General features: G+C 37.7%; 1 protein-coding gene across 1 annotated transcript; it reads right to left on the bottom strand.

Moving 5' to 3' along the window:
* Positions 1-1,395: 1,395 nt before the first annotated feature.
* Positions 1,396-22,854, bottom strand: TRA2A (transformer 2 alpha homolog). Its single transcript, XM_082846591.1, has 8 exons — positions 22,681-22,854; positions 12,161-12,294; positions 8,570-8,735; positions 6,911-7,099; positions 4,660-4,775; positions 3,438-3,584; positions 2,908-2,975; positions 1,396-2,740 (listed from the first exon to the last, which is right to left on the bottom strand). The coding sequence occupies exons 1-8, from the start codon at positions 22,714-22,716 to the stop codon at positions 2,730-2,732; spliced, it is 867 nt and encodes a 288-aa protein (XP_082702717.1). The 5' UTR covers positions 22,717-22,854; the 3' UTR covers positions 1,396-2,729.
* Positions 22,855-24,048: the final 1,194 nt, after the last annotated feature.

Raw genomic sequence — 24,048 nt, 5'->3', positions numbered from 1 at the left:
AATATTTCGTAATAACCTGTAAGTGAAAAGAATCTGAAAAACAGTATGTTTTATACACACACACACACATATAAAACAGTCACTGTGCCGTACACCTGAAACTTAAGACGATATATGTAAATCAACTATACTTCAATACAAAAAAAAAGAAAAAATTGTCTTGGATTTTTACTTACCCATTCTCTCCAGCAGTGCTGAGCCCTCGGTTATTATCTTTGTCCTCTGACCTCTTTTCTTCTCCAACACTTCCAGGTATGCAACTACCTTAAGGCAGTTACGCATGCTGTACCTTCCTAATACATGCTTCCCCCACGTATCTACAAGGCTCCCTCCCTGCTCACCTTAAAATTTTACTGAAATTCCACCTTCTTAGGGAGGCCTTCAAAGACTGGCCTATTTAAAACTCCTATCCCCCTTACTCCCCTTTTCTCCTTCCCTGCTTTCTTTCCATTAATGCACATGTAACGTCTACATTTTATGGTTGTTTTTTTTTAAAATTTTTGGCCGTGCCGCAGGGCTTTCAGAATCTTACTTCCCTGACCAGGGATCGAAACCGTGCCCTCGGCATTGAAAGTGTGGAGTCCTAACCACTGGAATTCCCTACATATTGTCTTTAATTATGTTCACTATCTCTTTATATGGCTATTAATTCTCCAGATTGTAGCCAACGTTTTTACTTTTGTTGATGATATACAGCTTAAATCTTTAAAGTACTCCTATGGTCAACAAATTAATGTTCTCTTTAGGGCAATGATTTCCAGTCTTTAAATAACCTGGTTTTAAGAACAAAAACCCTCTAGGGAGCAACAAGAGACAGCTTCATTCTCTGGATAGCCCTTATTGGCAAAAAAAATTTTAAACACATTTTGAAGAGTTAGGTTTTTTTTTTTTTTAATAAAGAAGATGTTGGGGGTAGGAGTTTTATTAATTATTTATTTTTGCTGTGTTGGGTCTTCGTTTCTGTGCGAGGCCTTTCTCCAGTTGTGGCAAGCAGGGGCCACTCTTCATCTCAGTGCGCGGTCCTCTCACTATCATGGCCTCTCTTGTTGCAGAGCACAGGCTCCAGACGCGCAAGCTCAGTAGTTGTGGCTCACGGGCCTAGTTGCTCCTCCGCGGCATGTGGGATCCTCCCAGACGAGGGCTCAAACCCGTGTCCCCTGCATCAGCAGGCAGATTCTCAACCACTGCACCACCAGGGAAGCCCTGAAGAGTTAGTTTTTTTTTTTTTTTTTTTTTTGCGGTACGCAGGCCTCTCACTGTTGTGGCCTCATGGGCCCAGCCGCTCCGCGGCATGCGGGATCCTCCTGGACCGGGGCACGAACCCGTGTCCCCTGCATCGGCAGACAGACTCGCAACCACTGCGCCACCAGGGAAGTCCCGAGTTAGCTTTTTAATAAAGATGTCTGAGGTACTTCAGTTCCATAGATCCCACTGATCTATTATATAGATCATAATTATCTAATTTTATTCTCATTGCTTTGAGGAAGAAAACAAAGGAGGCTCATGCTCCTTTACCTTTTTATAAAGGTCACCTGAAAAATCATCCACCTCTTCAGCCTAACAGCCTCTCCTTTCATTACATTACAGTCATTTAAGTGTGTTGTTTCCTATTAGAATGTGGGCTTCTTGAAGAAATGAACCATATTATTTATCTTTCCTTCAGCATAGTGTTTGATTCAGAATACTCTCAATATTTCCAAGTTCGCTGACCAAAAAAGGGAGGAAAGAAAATGGTTTTTCAAGACTGAAGAAGAGACACAGATTATACATTCAGGCGTAAGCAAAAATGTTAGGAAAAAGGAAATCCAAATTAATCCAGTTATATTTTCCCATTGTACCACAATAAAGAGACAGTCCCATTTTCAAAGAAATTAACTTTTATTTGAAAGGAGACTACCCTTCGCCTCACTATTTCTAAGGACTCTATACAATAGCCTACTTAAACCATTTCCCCAATACCAAAATTTCTAACAGCAAAGCATACAACTGCTCTAAATAATAAATAATAAGGGTTGTCCTTCACTGATTAAACTTCAAAAATTCCAACACAAAAATCAAACTTTACGTTTTTAAGTTTTAACAAATGTATTTTAAATACAACATGTTTTGTAGGAGTCCACAAGCTTTTCATCTCTAAAAAAACGACAGAATTCTTAGGGCTCAAAAATTCTGTTCTTCAAAAGAAATGACCAAGTGTTTCCTTCTATAGCTTCAAACTTTCTACACTCAATTATTTGATTGCTCCATGCCACCCCAGACAAACCTGACATGACTGAACTACTTTATGTTACTAACTTTCCCAAAAGAAAGTTAAAAAAGGAGTTTGTAGTAAATGCAGCTCTCTAATACCATGTCTAATACAATATCTAACACAAAAGAAGCTTTAAAAAGATCATTTCTTTCCTCATTCGATTAGGCAGGAGTTAATTTTCTGTAAAAGCAACAAACAAACAAAAAAACATTTACAAAAGCATAACACCGGGGGTTCCTTTTTTACTCAAGATGCTTAACTACTCAAAATGACAATTACATCTTTAAGAATATAATAAAAGGGGTGAAAACAGCAATACAATCGACAAAGTGTAGATGCTAAATAAACCAAAGATGTTTGTAAGGGTTCTTTTTAAGGAGTAGGAAGGATTAGAAGCTTGGGGAAATCCAGAATTAAACAAAAAAAGAGAAAGGGAAAAAAAAGAAAAAGATGTCCTCAACTGCAACCACTCTGTTTATCAATAGCGTCCTGGAAAAGAGTAAAAAAAAATATTTTTTAATCAAATGAGAATTATAGTTTGACTTGCCTAATATTTTCCCAACTATTAACAGTCACTATATACCTTAATTTTATAAAATATAAACCATTAATTAGAAATGAGGTTCGTAATGCAACAAAAGCAAAAGTGTACGTACTTGGGCTGTAGGAACGAGATCTTGATCGTGATCTGTATCGACTATAGTAAGGAGAAGGCGATCTTCTTCTGTAGGAAATAAAAGATTAATCAGCATATCACATAATCACTACACCGAGGCAAATAAAACCAAAAATTCCATCATTCAAAATAATAATGGACCTAAGAGGAAAGCTATTAAGTTTTCCATGTGCCAACAATACTAGAACAGTATTGGCCAATACAGATAATTAATCTCTTTTCTTGGTCTTGAGAAAAATCATTTTTCCTACTTTCAAGAAAGCATCATATAAAATCCATTTAATTTTTTTTTTTTTGGCCACGCTGTGCAGCATGTGGGATCTTATCTTAGTTCCCCGACCAGGGATCAAACCTGTGTCCCCTGTGCTGAAAGCACGGAGCCTCAACCTCTGGACCGCCAGGGAAGCCCCATATTTTAAATATTTTTATTAATACACATTAAACATAAATTAAAAGTGCCAAACACTACTATCATCATCTAACTTAGAACAGAAATCGTTAAAACATTACCTGTACCGGTAATCATAGTCTTCGTATCTGTCGTACCCACGATCATATCCTCTATCATAGTAAGAATCTCGACGTCTGCCACCTCCTCCACCTCCACCTCCACCACCTCCACCTCCACCACCACTGCTACAGAAAAATGTGAAAACTCTACATCAGTGTGAATGATCACCTTCTGTCATCATTTAATATAAATGGATGCTTAAATAAAATGGAAGAAGGAAGGGAGATAGACGAGAGAGAAGAGATAACCCTTTCATGCTAATTACTTCCACGTCTCACTTTGCTGACTCCCACGGTATTCTGCTTTTGCTTCATATGTATAACATAAATAACCAGGAATAATTTCACGAAACTCTCCAAACTATAAAATGCTCTTCTATTAATGCACTATCCAAATCAGCAACACCTTTTCCATAAGGTGAAAAAAGCATCGTGCTTTTTTCCATAAGGTGAAAAAGTACCAAAATGCTAACATGTATGTCCTATGACTAGTTCAAAAGCAGTTAATAAATATCAAGAATTTAAAAGTAACCAACCCTGAACACCAAAGAGAACTGACATCCAGTGCTAAAAAATTTCAAGGTCTGGTGTTCAAACCTCTGGCAGTGAATTTAAACTCTAAGCCCTCTTTTTCCTGTTTTCCCAACTCCTAATCATAGGGACATTATTTTCACTATTACTACTATTTTCTGTAGGCTCTCCTTGTCAAATCCTATATTTTCCCAAGAGGCTTCACATTAAATGAAAGCCTATATTTCTTCTTTCACTCTTAAGAAATACTGCCTTTGGTTATATTATATTAAAAAACTTTTATAAAAGTCCCTATTTATGTTGTACACAATGCAAAACTGGCTTTTTAAAAAACAAACATTAATATCAGTAAAACCATTCCATATACACAGAGGCTTCCAAGGTCACATATACATTTAGAGAATATTTAAAAGCATACAATTTTCTAGTATTTAATATTTTTTCTATTTCTGTAGTACAAGAAAATAGCCAGGAATGCACTTCAATAGTTTTAATTTCTCCCCATGCTCAAATATACATATAAAAAATCAAAGAAATAAAACGATTCAAAGAATACATATAGTCATATTAAATAACTTTCAATTCAAGTTACAGAGAAAAGAAGTTTATCTTTTGATTAATCAAAATTTTGCACACATTTCTGGTGGATTTCTGGCTCCTAAAATTCAGCTTAGGAAACTTGAAATCTTACTGAGTTGGTCTGCCCATGTATATGCCTGGTGTAGGTGTGTGCGCTCTCTTGGTGATAGAATAATCTACACGAATTCTTCTACCATCCAGCTCCATTCCATTTGCCCTTTCCATAGCCTATAAAGGAGAACAGGCACAGAAAGTCATGCATAATTCACCAAGGAGAAACTATCAAAACTGCAAAAAATTTAACACATTTTTCATTTGAAATTTCAAAAATTAAAATTCTCTAAACACTTCTTTCTCAAGTAAGAAGGGCTAGGATTTGATGTATTAATCCCTGCTACATGCATGTCAATAGTACTGAGTTTTCAACGTACACATGGACACTTAAGCAGGCCTCTGCTGAAAGACTAGGGGCAGCTACAGCCATAAAGAAGGAACCACACAACCCAGGGAAGCCTGAAGAATTCTGAGGCTTCAGTAACTAGCTTCAGTCTGAGCAACTCAAAGCAGAAATTGCAACTCAGTGGACAAGTCTAAACTTGTCAAGCCATTCCTTGAAAACTTGTAGAGCCATTCCTTAAGTAACACACTGCCACCTAGTGAACTCCGAATATAAAGGAACTTCTTAATCTGCCAGCAAGTGCTGTCTTTATGTCTGTGAACACTTTGCCCTTTGGTACTAATACCAATAAATGCAAAGATGAATCCAACCACTTTAACACATTTTAAGAAGTTCTCAGGAACTAAGTAAAGTTGCCATTTTCATTTTATCTTATCCAGAAATAAACCTAAGAGGAGGAGGTGTGTGAAAAGACTGGACAAACAAGTTTCATATTAAAAAAATGTTTAATTATGATATTGTTTGCACTATGCACTTCAGGTGAGATATCCTGGTATTTCTAAATTTACACCTTTATCCCTTAATTGAGAACAGGAATAAACCAATCACAAACATGTAACAGTAAAAAAACCATTACTGTGTCTATCATAATGTCTATAACATAAATGCCTTCAACTCAGAGCACTATTTTGTTAGAATTATCCAGGGTTTTTCAACCACACCACTATTGATACAGTTGGGGCCTGCTAATTCCGTGTTGCGGGTGGCTATCCTGTGCACTGTAGGATGTTCAGTATCATCCCTGGCCTCTACCACCAAATAAAAATAGCATTTATTGTTTCTGAAAGATACTCTTTTATTACGACTGCTTATACCGCAATCAAACATTGTTGATGCAAAGAGCAATAATGACCTATAGCCAACTACTGTCACGTGTAAAATGGTACAAAAAAGAAATGCCAGTACCTTCCATTTCTTTAACAAATGACCTTCAAAAATTCCTTAAAATGGAATTTTCTAATTCAGTCACCATGAACTTTTAATATGGAGAAGGCAAGCCTACTGCTTCCTCTATAATCCATTATCTAGAACAATAGAATAGCACTATTTCAAATCCCTGACGTTGATTAGGATCATTCTGTCAGGCAAATTAAGAATGGCACTAAACAAAAATGAAAAAGTACCAATTCTTTCCATGTATTATTTTCATTTATAGAACAGAATGGTAGATGAACTTAAGAGAACAGATAAACAAAGCTCTGTAGAGACAGGGAGCTAATTAGAGACACTTACAAAAATTAAACAGATTACACCTAAACACAATTCTTTTTTTTTGGTTGCATTGGGTCTTTGTTGTAGTGTGCAACCTTCTCACTGCGATGGCTTCTCTTGTTGCGGACCACGAGCTGTAGGCACGCGGGCTTCAGTAGCTGTCACATGCGCGCCCAGCAGTTGTGGTTCATGGGCTCTAGAGTGCAGGCTCAGTAGTTGTGGTGCATGGGCTTAGTTGCTCTGCGGCATGGGGGGATCCTCCCGGACCAGGGCTCGAACCCGTGTCCCCTGCATTGGCAGGCTGATTCTTAACCACTGCGCAACCAGGGAAGCCCTAAACACAATTCTTTTAAAAGGTCAATGCAATCATTTGCCTGGAGCATGAATAAGGGTTATTCAAAAGAGAACACTTGTATATACTTCACCTTTTCCATTAACTCAAACACAACCTCACTTTACAAAGCCGGATTTCAATAAAGATATGCCTATACCAGAGAGTATTAGCTGGAAAGTGAAACTGGCCATTCCAATTCTAATACTGAGAGGTAGAGTTTAAATCATGTCAGACAATGAAAGAGGACATAATGTTTATAGAACTGGGAGTTTATCAATCAGCTTTTAACAGTAACTCAATACTAAATAATGCACATCAGAAAATTTTCAAAATGACAAATAATTACAAAAACAAAATTACCTCCTTTGAGTCATCTATTCTCTCAAAATAAACAAAAGCAAATCCTCGTGATCGTCCAGTTCGCTGGTCATAAACCACATTGACACCACTCAACGGTCCATATCGAGAAAATACTTCGCGAAGATCTCTCTCTGTTGTGTACAAACTGAGGCCAAACACTCCTAGACACGTGTTGGGATCTGGATTTGCCTGTTGAATAAAGATGTTATTTAACTTTAAGCTCCAAATTAAAATAAAAACACACAGAAATACTTTGCTTAGAACACTTCACCCAATACACAAAGACTATATTGTTTCAAGTCACTTGGAAACAAGAATTTAAAAGAAAAAAAAACAGGCGAGCTATATTTTACAGTTCATAGTACACTCAAGCCTTCTTTAGAATATACTCCAGGCTGCATCCTGAATAAAAATGTCCCTAACTTTCTAGCCCAGCAATTTTCAGAACGTATCCTAAGAATTCATCCTTAGTTTAATGCCATATTTTTAGTTTATTCAAATGTTTTATATCCCTTATAGATTTGTACTCAACGTTGACTTCATCTGCAATTGCTGATTAGATTCTCCTCCTCAATTTTCATTCTTTAGCAAGGATAATCTTTCAAGGTTCCCACAATCCAGAGTTGAAAAATTAACATGCAAATTTCAAAGCATCATTAAATAATAGCAGACTCCACCATAGTTAAATACAAACAAACCTCCAAGTCACATATCTAAGACTCAATTTCCTTATCAATAATAAGGTAACTTGACTCAAAGAGAGATTAAAAGTATTACTTCATTGAGGAACTTTGCACATTGCTCAATGTGTTAGCTATTAATATTACTACAGAGCTTTTGCTATTTCCTTGCTACCCTTCCCATGGTAAAACTTTTAATCTCAGTATTTTCAACTCAATTATTGGAACATATTGCTTCTTCCCCAATTTCTTTCTTTTATAAAAATAAATTTATTTATTTTATTAATTTATTTTTGGCTGTGTTGGGTCTTCGTTGCTGCACACGGGCTTTCTCTAGTTGCAGTGAGCAGGGGCTGCTCTTCATTGCGGTGCACAGGCTTCTCACTGCGGTGGCTTCTCTTGTTGTGGAGCACGGGCTCTAAGCACACGGGCTCTAGGCGCGTGGGCTTCAGGAGCTGTGGCACGAGGGCTTAGCTGCTCCGCGGCACGTGGGATCTTCCTGGACCAGGGCTCAAATCCATGTCCCCTGCATTGGCAGGCGGATTCTTAACCACTGCGCCACCAGGGAAGTCCCCAAATTTCATTTAACAACTCAAAAGTCAAAAAAAGAAAACACACTTGAATGCATATAAACAATATTCATATAGCCAAGGATGTTTCTGAAGTACCACTTTTAAACAGTGCTCTAGCTCCCATAAAAGATGTTATACTATGACTAAATACACAGGAAAGACAAAATAAGCTTTCATTAACTTTGTTTTTTAAAATTTATTTATTTGGCTGCGTCAGGTCTTAGTTGCAGCACTCGGAATCTTTGTTGTGGCGTGCAGGCTCTACAGCACAGGCCTAGTTGCCCTGCAGCATGTGGGATCTTAGCTCCCCGACCACGGATCGAACCTGCATCCCCTGCATTGGAAGATAGATTCTTAACCACTGGACAACCAGGGAAGTCCCTCATTAACTTTTAAAAAACACATACCCTGCTGCCTGTATGTCTTCTCCGGTTAGACATTGGAGAATGACTTCGGCTCCTGCGACGCCGGTATTCTGGTGTATAGGACCTACTTCGAGATCGTCTCCTATGAGAGTGAGAATGGGATCTGGATCGAGTGTAACGTCTATGAGAATGCCTCCTTGACCTCGACCTTTGAGAGAAATAAATTTAGGTAAAGATACTGGAACAAAATGCCTAACGCTGTTAAATTCAAAAGCAAACGGACACCAAATGAAGGTTCCCTGAGCAGACGAAACCAGATCAGTCGTTAATTTACCTTAATCACCAAATACTGTGAAGACACTGCCTGCTCACCATATAAGCTGCTTTGTAACAACATACCACTGAGCCTCATTCCATGTTTGGCTGGAGTGCTCCCAGTTTGCAAAGTGTCTTTTTGGTATGTGTACAGTAAATTTTTACTAATTATGTTCATGATTCATTGGTTTTACTTTCGCTTCCTGAACTTTTGACAATGCCAAGGACCTATACCTATATATATCCCTGCTTATTCTCAGCTCATTTCCCCTTTCAGAGGAAAAAGTACTCTTCCTCACTACAACTCCTCCTTGTTCCCAGTCTATCCCTTCTAAATTCACTCTTCCCACCTTACCTTACAAACACGTTAAGGCTCCACCTTCTTTAGAAAGAAAAAAATCAACTGGCACTAGCAAGAAAATTCTTTAATATTCTACAACATGGATAAACCTTGAGGACATTATGCGAAGTGAAATAAGCCAGTTATAAGAAGACAAATACTGTGTGATTCCACTTAGATGAGGTACTTAAGAGTAGTCAAAATCATAAGAGACAGAAATAAGATGGTGGTTGTCAGCGGCTGGAAGGGAGAATGAGAGTCGTTATTTAATGGGTAAAGTTTCAGTTTTACAAGACAAAAAGAATTATGGAGGCGGATGGTTGCACAACAATATGAATGCATTTAATACCAGTGACCATACACGGAAAAATGGTTAAGACTATAAATTTTGTGTATTTCACCACACACAAAAGACAAAACAAACCATCAACTACCATTACCATCACAATAAAATCGCTTGACTCTTACCACATTTTCAAAATAGTCCTATATTCCCTCCATTGTTAAGTATCATTTCCTTCCCAGTCTTTCCTTCGCCTGCTGCAATCTAGCATCTGCTAAATTAACTCGTCACAACCTAAATCCCCACTAAACTAAGTCTTCATGTCTAATGGTCTTCATTTCTTCAAGCTTTCTACAGCATCTCACCAATCTCTCTACTGCTGATTCCCTAGTTCATCTCCTATTTGATTATTTCCAATTGCTCACAGTCCTTTTTCTTTGCCTATTAATGCAAAGAAAATGCCATTTCTTATTACTATTCATATGATCTATCCTTAAACACCCAGACCAGTAGTCATGAAAATCATACAAAATAACTTCTATGAGGTATTCAATAAATGATATAAATGCTAAGGGCCAGAAAGTTTAAACAATAAAGCTAGGAGACTTAATAAGATTCTACTAGGGAGACAGGGGAAAAGTGTTCTAGGAATACCAAGCACAAAGGTTCCTTAGCAAGAAAACATGGAAATGTGATTAGAGAATTGCAAAAGAGTATAATCTGCTAGGAATTAGGATACTTATAAAGGATGGAATGCAAATGAAGATGACGAAAGGACTGGGACAAATCTTGTGTATGAAGCTTAGAGTACCACTTTATTGAAAGGAGGCAAACAATCTTGAGTGGGAATGAAAATAATATGAATGGCCTACTATCTGCAAGAAATTAATCACTGGCCGGGGTGGGAGAGAAACAAGAAAATAACTTGTGTTTTATACGAATACCAAACAGGACATTTCCTATTTTCCTTAGCAACAATTTATAGCTTCAATTTAAAATATAAAAAACATTAATAAGTTGTCACATAAAATATCAATAGTTACATTTAAATGCAGTTGGTCCTTCGTGTGGAGGGCTGACTGTACCATGCCATTTTATATAAGGGACTTGACCATCTGAGGATTTGGTATCCGCAGAAGAACCAATCCTTCCCCAACAGATACTGAGGGAGGACTATAGTAACAAAAAGTGACGTTAATTTAAAATCTTTCAGGACTGCTTACCTTTTCTCTAAGTCAGATAGTGATAAATATTACGAAAAAAATTAGGAATAAGGGAATAAAGAGTGTGCATGGTATTTAATGTTCTCCAGTGATACAAGAGCAGAGAACTGCATCAAGTGATATGAGAATATCTTGACGGAAGAGAATCCTAGGTTAAGGGCAGCAAGTACAAAAGTCCTAAAACGAAAATGTGCTCGCTTCTGTTTCTACACCTGAATTCTATCTAGCACTATTCTGCACATGTGGATTCAATTAATTATGTAGAGTGGTTAGCAAATCAAGCACTAGGCTGGATCCTGGATACAACAGAGAAAAAGACATAGCTGTGGATTGCACGAAAAGTACGCCTTTGATTCTTTTGTCTCATGCCCCCTTGCAATCACACTCTATTCAAAGACATAAATTACCTCTTTAAAGAAGAAATTACAATGACTTATCAAACCGACTGTCCAGGTTGTTTTTATTTATTTACTTTAAATTTTATTTATTTGTTTATTTATTTGGCTGTGTTGGGGCTTCGTTGCTGTACGCAGGCTTTCTCTAGTTGTGGCGAGCGGGGGCCACTCTTCATTGAAGTGCACGGGCTTCTCATTGCGGTGGCTTCTCTTGTTGTGGAGCACAGGCTCTAGGGGCACGGCTTCAGCAGTTGTGGCTGTGAGCTCTAGAGTGCAGGCTCAGTAGTTGTGGCGCACAGGCTTAGTTGCTCCGCAGCATGTGGGATATTCCCGGACCAGGGCTTGAACCCATGTCCCATGCATTGGCAGGCAGGTTCTTAACCACTGCGCCACCAGGGAAGTCCCAGGTTGCTTTTAACTGTTTTTTCCACACACCAGTACACCTGGGACATCTGATACAGTGAGCCTTGCAGTGGCTCACTAGAGTCTTTGTTTTAATCAGTGTAAGTGGTAGTGGCTGGGGCTCTGAATCACTCCAGGACCACTTCCTGCCAATTGTATATGACCAGAGTTCCACGCTGGATCTAATTAGTTAGAATCTTCAGGTAAAGGATGTAGCTGGAAGGTGAAACTTGAAAAATCTTCTGAAATCATTCTGATAACCAGTACAACATACATACATCAACCATCTCTGCACTAAACTGCATGCCAAGTCTCCAATGGAGAAAATTACCTTTTTGTTGTGCAAATATTATTGAAATAATATCAAACATTAACCTTCAAATGCCAAGCACATTTAAATCAAACAACACATTTAATTTGTATTAATAGCTAGCATCAGATAGATTAATGGAAGAAGGGAAAATTCTACCTTATCTAAGTCTTTGTATCTATTACGTATCATTCATTTCTAAACCACAGATTTAAAAAAAAAGACAACTTCTTGATTTTGAGTCTTCAGTGAAATTTCCACAAAAAATGCAACAAAAATGAGGGATTTGGTAAAAACCACTTTGCCCTGAAAAATTCAAGAAAAGCATTTTAAACATACTTACATATTATTTTAAACACACTTACCTGGATTTTGATCTTGATCGAGAATGGGATTCAGAGTGTTTGGAAACTCTTGATGGACTACGAGATCCTGACCTGCTCTCCGATTTTACACGAGCAGGAGTTCCCGTTGGAGATTTTGACTGAGAGCGAGACTCCTAACAAAGAAGACAGTATTACAAATGGCACTGGTCACGTAGATGCCTAACACCTAACATTTAAAGTACCGTAATTATTTATATTGATTGCTCCTGAAAAACAAATGGTTAGGCAACACCCTCCAGAAAAAATTTCAGCTCATTAATAACCCATTGTTAATACTGCTAACTGTCCTCAATAATTCCCTACTTGAACCAGATCACCAATTCTCTATTAACTAAGTAATCATGCAAATTCATCTACAACTTGATCATACAGACACTGGAACATAAACCATACATTTACTTAACCTAGGACCCATTCATTCTTCCAGATTCTTTTAATTCTACTTCACTCTTGCTTTCTACTTCTCTTCATTCTTCATTGAGTTTTTCATTTTTCATACTTCGTGTATTCTTCCCCAATTCAAACAATTCAAAATAGCCTTAAAAAAAAATATTCAAGTGCTTCTATCTGACCAATCTTCTGTTCAATTTTTTCCCCCATTCAATTTTAATTTTCTGATCTTTAATACTTTTCATTAGCCTTCTTTTATCTTGATTTATCTTCCACATTCTTGGAAAAAACTCTTCAATTTCTTCACGAACATTAACCTTAATGGAAAAAGAACATTTAGTATATTTAAGCACGTGGGGATTATAAAACTCTGCTGGAGTTCAGAATGTTATCTACCAAATGGAAAAGCCAGCAGGTAAAGTGCAAATAACTAGTTTATTAAAAAAACAATTTTATAATCTTTAAAGTTGTTCAAAAGTCTAGTTTCTAACAATTAAAGAGAATTTACTGAATTTCTCTAAATGTTTTTACCATACTCTTCACCCTCCTCCCCTTTCATGTTTCATCCTAGTTCCTAAAATGTGAACAGTTTTAATATAAATACTTAATTCAAGCATAACTCTAACAAACTGTAACCCCCCCACCTATGCCTTAAGTTTTCACTAATTTATAACCTGAAGATTCCAAGTGATCTTAAAATAAGCCTTCACTAAGCCATGCTAAGGTATCAAGATATAGTTAAAGCAAAGCATCATAGGCTGAAATATTTGTACACACCTATCTAAACTCACACATTATAGGACACATGTTGAGGTTCAAAGAAGTAAAAAAAATTAGTAAAATCACTACCATCTCCTGATTTTGTTTGACCACTATCTTTGCTCACTCTGACTTAACCAGAAAGATACAACCTGAAATAAAACAAGCATACTGAAAAAAACCAAGGGGAAAAGAAAGTATGAAATTTTAAAAATTTCCCCTTTGGCTTGTAAATTCCTAGTAGTAGATGTATTTTTGCAACTGAGCCATTTAAAAAATTCTATTTTATCCAGTGAAGTACATAATGTACATTACAAAATTAGTATCATGGTCTTTATTGTTTATCCTACCTCTTTTGTTCATAGTTTTTGCATATTTTATGCAGCTATGCATACTTATACTCCCTTCAGTAACTATATCCTTTATCAGAAAATTGACTGGCTTCTGAAGAAGTTGGATATAAAAAACTGATTAAAAGCCTGTTTGTTTTTTTTTAATTTGATAGACATATGAAGCACTTATGACTGAAGTTGGATGGACAGTGTGGTTTCTCTGTCCACTTAAGCCTTGATTATTAGTGAAAATAATCCCAATTTCGCACCAATTTTCATTTAGGCTATTTATTAAGACTATCACGCAACTTCCTTAAAGTTTTCCTTCAGGTTTAATATCAAAAGACTTACTCATCAAGGACAGTACTAATGATGCTAGGCCTATTTATTTTTTTCAGATGAAAACAAAATCAAAATATATAGCTACCTTTCTGTTTAATATCAGCTTTTCCCATTTATTTACCTACAATAAGTCTTTCACCACATCTCAGATACTTGCTAAATTTCTGGACAGATGCCTGGAGCAGGCACAGCAACTTAGGCTTTTTCATTCACTGAAACTGTAAAAGCAGCACATTCAGGACTAAAAACAAAAACAAAAACAAAAGTATGGCTAATTCACTTGTAATTGAAGCCTCACAGGCCAGTTCATTACCTATAATTCATTAGGTAAAAATATATTCCCCTCTCCCTTTTGGCTTTCCCTCATATAAAACAGATTCCCTGGTATAAATCTACAAACATCACCACAGCCTTTGTTATACATATAGAAAGCTTTGAGTTCTGTAACACTCTAAAGCCTTTTTTAGGATAGAAATCAAAATTTTATATATTAGGTTTAAGCCTTCCATCATAAAAACAATAGTTGAAAATTATTCAGTAGTGCTGAAAATAACCACTTTTTAGGTATTAATGTTAACAAGGTAACTCCGTAACAACTTAAAGTTTAAATTTTAAATCCCATTTCTGGTATAGCAACCCACTGGAAAATATGCAATTTTCCTTTTAGTTTGTTAACAAAAGCATTAAGATATGACAGAATATCTTTTCAAAAGACATCAGCAAATTTAAAAGAAGGCTTGTTTTTTATTATCCAAGGTGTCACATACACGTAACCTCCTTTGTTGCCTACTCTTCAATTTTTGTATCAGGGAAACCTCAAACTACATATTTTTTTCCCCCGGAATCATTCAAGATTAAGAAAGAGTAACTTCCCTTTAACTTATAAAGATGTCAATAATTTTAAATTCCAAAAGCAATTTGGAGACTTATCTATCTAAAAAGTAAATCAGTAACTGTCAGTAAACTTAAAAGAATAAACTGTAAAGCATAAAAAACCTTCAATCTTCATAATTATTTTTACTATAATACTAAACAAACGCCCTGTCATTGTAAAGAACTAGCAGTTTAGTCTTCAAACACACATAGTCATATTCACCATTTTAAAATAACATTCCTCAAAGGCTGACAACCAAATAAATGCCACTTTCACCAAACTGTGCATTGGCAATCAGGTAACCATAATCCCTTTATGGACAAATGCTGGATTATCCTTTTCTACCTTTGACTTGTCTTCATTATGAAATGGTAATTTCAACTTTTTCCAAAGAAATTCATACAACTATTCAGAATTTGGAAACGGAACTGAAATTGCGAAGAGAAAAATAAATATTGAGAAGGGGTGTTACCTGTCCTGTTTCACTGGAGACTACTTAACCTGCTCTTAAAGCTGTCCAGTCAAGAAGTTCTGCAAATTCTTCAGTAACCTGCATCTAGACCCACCAACCATTAAAAATATAGTGCCTACTTGAAATGGGCAGATTAATGACTCAACCAAATCATACCACGAATTTTAACAGAAATATATCTTAAGGAGGCTTCCAGTCTACCTTACCTACTATAAACGAGGAGCTAGGCAGAAAGTTCTCACAGTACAACCTGCTTAAATAGTGTCCGTTTTTTTTTTTTTTTTTTTTTGCGGTACGCGGGCCTCTCACTGTTGTGGCCTCTCCCGTTGCGGAGCACAGGCTCTGGACGCACAGGCTCAGCGGCCATGGCTCACGGGCCCAGCCGCTCCGCGGCACGTGGGATCTTCCCGGACCGGGGCACGAACCCGTGTCCCCTGCATCGGCAGGCGGACTCTCAACCACTGCGCCACCAGGGAAGACCCTGTCTGTTTTTTGAACTGTTTTTTGAACTATTTTTTATTAACAAGATGCCTCTGGTGGTAGTTGAAGGACACAGCCAAAAATAAAAAGGCGCTAACTACAATTACTATAGTGTATCCAATACAAGCAAAGAACTATCTTTCTATGTATAAAAATAGTATAACCATGTACTATTTTTTAAACCAGGAAAAAGGTTATTAAATATGTTCATGTCGAACATGAACGATTCCTACAGCAAACAATAACTTCAGGGTCTTTTAATACAGCTAGTATATTATAGATGGGAAAAAAAATTCTGACCATATGTATACTTAATACTTAAAGCCCATTAAAATAAACCAATATAAATGCTATGCTGTAACCCATTCTAATATTATGGCAAGGCAAAATTCCAAGGCAAACGCCAAGTAACAGTGCCAAGTTTACAGAAATTCAAGTCTATATGAATATAGTATAAGCTTTTAAAACAAATTCTCAAAATTATATTTCCCTACTACTTTGTAAAACTGGAGATTTCCACAGAAACATACTAGTGCATTTAGGTAAACTGTATGTGGGGGTGGGGAGGATTTTAAATTACCCAAATAACTTATATTTATTGTACTAAGAATTTCCTTCTTTAGGATTTGAGGTTTACTCACTTCTTTCCTGTGTTTACTCACTTCTTTCATTTCAGTCTACAGAAATAGCAGTTCTGCCTCCTTCCTTTCGAGTATGATAGACTGCTTCTTTTACAGATTCATCCTTAGGCTTGTAAAAGAAATACTTTCACTCTCTTTTTAATCCATAACTGGTATTAGAGCAATTTCTTAAAAAGAAAATACCGATTGCTCATAACATTAGCTATTTTTAAATGATAATTTCCCCTTTTATAAAGTCATACCAGTATCTGCATTCTAAGTATGATTAAAGTGGTCTTTGTACCTAAAAAGGCTCACACATATTCCAACCTGTATGTCTTTATATTCTCTAAAGTTTGGAATAATTTTGGCAATGTGTTAGACAAATTATTAAGGAATTGACAGGTAATCAAATTTAAACTCATGTCACACTGTGAAATCACCTGTAAAATCTACAAATCTTCTGTACAAATTTTATTTATTTATTTAGTTTGGCTGTGCCACAGGGCTTTGCGAGATCTTAATTTCCTGGCCAGGGATCAAACCCTTGCCCTCGGCAGTGAAAGCTCGGAGTCCTAACCACTGGACTGTCAGAGAATTCCCTTCTGTACAAATTTTAAATGTGGCTCATAAACCGGCCGGCTTATATGCCATGATCAATTGTAATGTCCAAAAAGCTAGTGTGTAAGTGGCAACTTCAAAGGTACAGAAACAAGTGTAAAAAGGCTAAAGTGGTTTAACTATATTAAAACAGACTACTAAGAACCTGTTACAGAATTCCCTACTTATGTTCTCATCTTCTAATGTCATGGAGTATTTACAAATCTTGAATAAGTAAGACTACAGGGCTTTAGTTTCTAGGAAAAAAATCGTAACTTTTCTTCTACCTCAGATTGGTCAGGCCTAGTCACTCACTTTGGTGAAAATCATGAGACAATAAGGATTATACAGAACTACATACAGCAGTAACTTAAAGGAGGGAGGGGAAACAACACTTCCTTCTGTTATTCTCTTCTCAACTTTTCTTTTTTTAGTGTTTACTGATTCTTTTCCCCATCCGATCGCTACCATTTTCTCACCTCCACTTCAGTCCTACTAAATTGGTTATGACATGTGTACAAATAATCAGTATTAATTCAGTCAGCTTGTGGATATATACCTTTTATAAAGGTCCCAGGGTTAGTTACTTGATGCCTGAGCACCCACTGATGCTATCAAAGAGGTTTTCACACTGTTCACAAGTTCTAAAAAACTATCATGCTGATTACTCACGGCTATTTCACACCTGTTACATTACACACTATACCATAAGTAAGTAACCCCAGTTCATTTACAAAATTAAGTCCATAAACAAAGTTTATCTGTACTTTTTTTAATGACTCTCATTCTTAAATATTTAAATCTCTTGATATTCTTTCAGATCCCAAGACTCTTTATACTTGTTTTAGGAATGGTACAAATCATAAAAAGTATCTACAAAAAATCTGTAAAATTAGTTAGGCACCATGGGTATGATTAGTTGCACTGCTCTTTTTAAAAATCCCAACTTCTGCTTATACTGAGCAAATTAGCACCCTTCAGTGAAAGAACCTCAAATACAAAAATTTGAGTATTTAAAACGTCACCTTAAGTTTCACAAATTCTCTGCTTAAATGGATGGGGGAATAAAAAAGCATTAAAATTTGATAAACCATAGTACTTTAGGGAAAAAAAATTAAACCCAAGACACATAAGACTATCCCCCAAGTTTAATACCACTCCTACTAAAAGGAAGCCTTACCCTTTTGCAACAGGTTGATGAGATATATAAATTGCTTAAGAAGGTGAACCAAGTTTTGTTTTTTTTTAAGCTAAAGTGCTAACATTCTTAATCTGTAATAGGGATTCAATCTTATTTGTATTCTTAAAAAAAAAAAAGAAAGAAAGAAAAGAAAAAAAGAAAGGAGAGGGTTTTTTTTTTTTTAAAAGGAACCAGTCACCAAGCTGGGTTTTTAATGGCATAGTCATCACCCTTATTATAATTACAAACCAGGGTTCAAAGAAGCAAAAAAACACCAAAAAAACAAAAAGCAAAACTTCCCCCATTTCTGCTATTCTTCAACAAAATATCTTAACACACACAAATTTAAATTCCAAACAGATACAGATGAATTTGTGTTTGGCTCTTCACTTTTATCATCCAGGTAATCATCTCATATATTAAGAAGGGGAACACTAGGAGTCTCTTTAAAATATTCCAGCTACTCAAAAGCCAGAATAAGCTCTGAAAAACGGACGCCAGAGTAAGTAGTATCCTTCCTCTTCAACTATTTTAAACTATTCTACAAAGCATAGACAATTGTGGAATTATAAGATAGAGAATCCTTAACCTCTATTAAGAGCACTGGGCCACTGTCAAAGAAAAAAATTGGACTTAACGTTTTTCTAAGCTTCGTTCAAAAAAAAATTAGAGGTAGAGGGGAATAAGTAAAATAACAAGAAAGTCTTAATATCTGTTCCCCTTAATTTCTATCAAGGAGACTAAAATTTTTTGAGATTGAATTTTAGTTGAAGTTGTATTCTTTTTCTGAAGTTGACATTCAAAGTCATAGATCAAGTGCCAAAATCACTCCCAGCTCCAAAAGACATTTCCGCTTAAAATTCTGTTAAGTTGATATAAATGTCCCAAGCAAACTGCTTTAATGGACCTACTTATTGATATTTTATTGGCACCACTATTCTCCTGGATCCCTTAAAAATGTCTCGCTCATTCTTTACATCCCACTGTTGTCCAGTTTAGATCAGATTTTTCATAAGCTCCTTCCTTAAATATTTCAAGTGTGCCCTGCGGCTCTTCCTATATTGGTCTCCGTTCTTTGCTAAAATTCCTTTCATTTTGCCACTCCCAGAATTAAAAATCCATAGATGGCTCCTTACTGCATACTGGATTAAGTCCAAATTTCTAAATCTAGAATTCAAAATCCTCCATTATCTGACTACACAGTCAAATCTATCATATCTCATTAGTCCAGCAACCTCTTCCTTGTCTCATCCTTATAATCAATATTCGTATTTCCCTTACCATAATGTCCACCGTAAGTTTTACATATTAGATAAAGCTTTCCCTTTCCTCTAAGCTCACGGAACTGCTCAGCTTTATTTTCTGAATTCCTTATTAATTCTATCACACAGCACTTGATTATATACTTACTTTTACCCAGATGTGAGCTGTCAGTCATCTCAAATCAGACTCCAAGCTCTCTTTCCCTCAAGAACACCTGGCCTTTACTAAAAAGGTAGTGGATGCTCAACAGTTTCACCCCAGGCAGAAGGGAAATTGGTTGGTTAACTGTTAGGGTTACTTATAACAAAATTCAGCCAATTATATTTTCTTTCCTAAAGCTCTTTTACTCCAGTCCTTTGAAAATGCAAGAGATATTAATATATAATAGAAAATTAAGCTCCTGTCATTGTTTTCAGCAAACTCTATTAATGGCTCTGAGACACTGAAGTGCAGTGTGCTCCTTTAAAAAAAGTAATCAAAATATATACACAGCATAGTTTAAGTATACAATGAGCAATGGACTGGGACTTGTAAATCTCATATTTCTGGCTGCATGGTCTTCTGGGCCTAAGTTTTTAATTTCTTAAAATGCTAAGAGTTCTCCAGCCCTTGCAAGATTATGAGCAGTATATGAGAAAATATGTCAAAGATGGCGGGGAGGGGAGGAGATCCTAAAATGCTATAGAAGTAGTAACTATTAGTACGAGTCCTGATTCTTTAATATGTTCCGCAGTCTCTAGGAACTCACCCTCTAATTTTAAATATCTTTTCAATAAGATGGCGTTAAAATGTGTTGTTTATTCTGTACATAAAGCAAATGAAATCTGAATACTGACCTATGTTTTCTCTAATTTGTTTTAGTCAAAAAGTTTGAAGTATAATAACTACTTAAAACACCTCAGAAACATCATTTGAAAATCCTTTTTCTGAGGCTCTCTAAAAGGTTACTACAGTTAGATACAAAGATAACACAACAACTGTATTCTATAAAACCTTTTTTAATTGCTGGTTTGTGGTTAGTTGATAAAAGATCACTATAGTTTAAAAACCAAAAGAACTGGTGAATATGAAACTGCTTTAAGAGAACAACAACGACAAAGCATACACCCTCAGAAAAGTTTCTGGCATTTTAATTCTTCACCCAATTATGAATAAAGACAAATATCTCAACCAACCAAAAAGAAGAAAAGGTAACAGGTGAATGTATTTATTATACAATCGGAGTTCATTAATACTAAAACACATTTGGGTATCACATGTGAAAAAATATTTTCTATGACCACAAACACTCTAAAAGGAAAAGGTAAAAACCTTTTTCTATTAAAATAAATTGTTAATGCCTACATGCATTTTAGCTTAAAACTGGGTGGGAATCTTACATTTATTTCTTTCTCAGATGGGTAAGGTAACAATTACCTAGAACTAGCCAAATTCAACCTGATGACTACATAAAAAAATAAGAACTTAAAAGAAAACAAGGTCCAAAACAGTAGTCCTCTTCACTTCACCACAAACCAAAATAAACATTAACTGCCCAAAACTGTACTGAAGTTAACTGAAGATTAAAAGACAGCAAAATTTCTTCCCATAACTACCTAACGTTTTCAAAACAAGAAGCAGCTTATGACTATCGACCACCTAAATACCATTACATGATTTTAAAGACTTCTGTTGCGACAATCAATACCCCATCCTAAAAAATGAGCAGGTTCAACTATTCATTAATATCTAACGCTCCAGATTTTATTAGAGAAATCCAATCTTAAAGGCATTAAAGATAGCTTTCTTTGTCTCTAACCTCAAAAAGAAAACCCTAAATTGACCTTCTGATTTAACTGTCTGGTTCCAGATGCTTATCTTATGAACTTCTTATAAAAAGACAAAATTCATTCCATCCAGCATACACCTGAAGTGTTTTTTATGAGTTTCCCCTAGTGACCAGAATGCCAACACGAGAGCCGGAAAATGCTGTCTGGGGACTGTTTTCTTTTCAGGGTTCTACACTAGCTCACATCAATTTTCACTACGAGGGTAACATCGGAAATATAACCCAATCATTGCTAAACGTTCTAGTATCTTTAAGCTGAGGATAACGTATCTTTGTGATGTTTATATTCATCACATCCAAAATAATGAAAAACTTTGAGCCCTCTTTGCTGGGGGATGGGTTGAAAAGAGAAATGGAAGACAGAGGACCTGTAATTTTCAGGTAACGTTTTGAGTTAAGAGAATAGCATAGCATTAACTACTGTAAAAATACTGAGCCATGAAATTTGTTCAGTTATGTAAGATTAAGACAGAAGATTCTCTCTTTTTTTTTTACCGTAAAAACCTGTAAAGGAGTGGTCAGTGTTGAGGTGAAAGGTCATAGGAAGAAAAGCATTAAAAGGTGAGATATAGAGAAAGAAAAAAAAAAGCCCAACATCAAGGAATTCGAAAAATAAGGCGTTATAGCATTTCCACATTCATTTTGAAGTGAAAGGAAAGCAGAAGGGACATTAAAGGAAAAGGGCTCCTCGCGTAGTTTTCCCCTCACAGCTCTCGTCTTAAGAACGCTTAAGGGTCGGTGCGGTCGTTGACTAACCACTTCATTAGGCTCGTCCCACCTTCAACCTCAAGGCTTTCGCCTTTATAGACGCAACGCCGCCGGTTCCAACAGAGACGCGGCCGCTCACTGCAATAGAGAGCCAAGGAGACACAGGCCCCAGCTAGTCCCACGCCAGCTTCTCCCCGCCCGGACAGCAGCCCCGCGCACTTTCGACCCCGAGACCCTCTACGTTGCTCGGGGTCGCCAGAAACGCCACCGCAGGAAGCACCTACCACTATCCGGCCGGGGGGAACTCCCTGCCGTCTCCTCCCGCCCCACCGGGACCCACACCTCGGAACAGAGATAAGGAAGCCTCGGGGTGGGGAGAAGGCAGGGCGCACCGCTGGGGGAAATCAGACCCAGGGGTCCAGCTATCAGTCTCCAAAGAAAGGGGGAAGGGGAGGTTATCCGTGGTGTTTGGGGCAAGAGTGTAACCCAGAAGCCATCTTGGGATGTGAAGAAGCGACCGCGATGGCTCCAAAGGTTGCTCCCCGCGGGCCCCCGCAGAACTCCCCGCAACCCCGCCCGACCGCGCTCGTCCCAGAGAAACCCCGAGCATCGGGCCGCCGCCGAAGACGGCTCCCGCGGCTTTGTACTCACTCTGCCCTCGAAGTTGTTCTCCTCTACATCACTCATGTCGGCCAGGCACTCCCCAGAACTAAATAAGAGACAGGTCTCGGCTTGAGGGCCGATGGCCTAATCAACCAGCTGACTGGACCGTGGGGAGGAGGAAAGAGTCGGCAACAACAGCCGCTCCACTCCACTCCCACTCGGTCACAGGCTCCGGCAAAATGGCGCCGATGCCGCCAGAAACCTTCTGGCCTCCCGAGTGCGCGACGTAAGGAGGCGGAGCGTCTCTGTGATGTCAAGTGGCCCCGCCCCCAGCGAGGTTTTGTGGTGGCCCCGGCCTAGCAACGCGAGCAGTCCGAGCTCTGACCCTCCGCATCTTCGAGTCGCATGCCCACCAGACCTCCGAACTTCAGACTCCTTCCGACGCGTCAGTCCTTTTGAAGATTTTCAGTCACCAGATAAGCTTTTATTGACCTTGGTCCCTTTATATATTTTCCAAGTGGATTCTGATGGAACAGAAAAAACTGGAATCGTCTACATAATTAGTAGGCTTTTTATTTTGAATGTTTTCCGCACTCTTACTTTTCTCTGCCCTATGTAATACTATTGAAATAATATAGGCACAGATGGGGTTGTAATGAAAAGTCACAGTTCCTTGCTTCACTCCTCCCTGAGACAGCTGTGTCAATTTTATTTTATTTTATTTTATTTATTTATTTATTTTTTGCGGTACGCGGGCCTGTCACTGTTGTGGCCTCTCCCGTTGTGGAGCACAGGCTCCGGACGCGCAGGCTCAGCGGCCATGGCTCACGGGCCCAGCCGCTCCACGGCATGTGGGATCTTCCCGGACTGGGGCACAAACCCATGTCCCCTGCATCGGCAGATGGACTCTCAACCACTGCGCCACCAGGGAAGCCCAATTTTATTTTTAATAATGTTTAGTTCCCTACTAATCTTAGGGAACTAAGAATTATTTGACTTAGTTCCCTAATTTTTTAAAATTAATTAATTAATTTTTGGCTGCATTGGGTCTTTGTTGCTGCACGCGGGCTTTCTCTAGCTGCAGCGAGCAGCAGGCTAGTCTTTGTTGCGGTGCACGGGCTTCTCATTGCGGGGGCTTCTCTTGTGGCTGAGCACTGGCTCTAAACGCGTGGGCTTCAGTAGTTGTGGCTCACAGGCTCAGTAGTTGTGGCTTGCAGGCTCTAGTGTGCAGGCTCAGTAGTTGTGGCGCACGGGCTTAGTTGCTCTGCGGCATGTGGGATCTTCCCGGACCAGGGCTCAAACCCGTGTCCCCTGCCTTGGCAGGCAGATTCTTAACCACTACACCACCATTGATTTAGATATTTCCTTATATCTTCATAGCCAAGACCTCCCAAATCTATCTACTTAGTTCCCAAT

Source organism: Leucopleurus acutus (assembly GCF_964270905.1).
Source record: "Leucopleurus acutus genome assembly, chromosome: 9".
NCBI classification, from domain to species: domain Eukaryota; kingdom Metazoa; phylum Chordata; class Mammalia; order Artiodactyla; family Delphinidae; genus Leucopleurus; species Leucopleurus acutus.
The sequence above is the reverse complement of the archived record's forward strand: the minus strand, read 5'-3'. Positions and strand labels throughout refer to the sequence as shown.

Coding starts and splice junctions, on each gene's coding strand:
- TRA2A (XM_082846591.1), bottom strand. CDS start 22,716: ATGAGTGATGTAGAGGAGAACAACTTCGAGGGCAGA. Junction 12,295..22,680: donor AGAACAACTTCGAGGGCAGA/GTGAGTACAAAG, acceptor CTTCTTTGTTAG/GAGTCTCGCTCTCAGTCAAA. Junction 3,585..4,659: donor TACATGGGCAGACCAACTCA/GTAAGATTTCAA, acceptor ACACTGATGTAG/AGTTTTCACATTTTTCTGTA.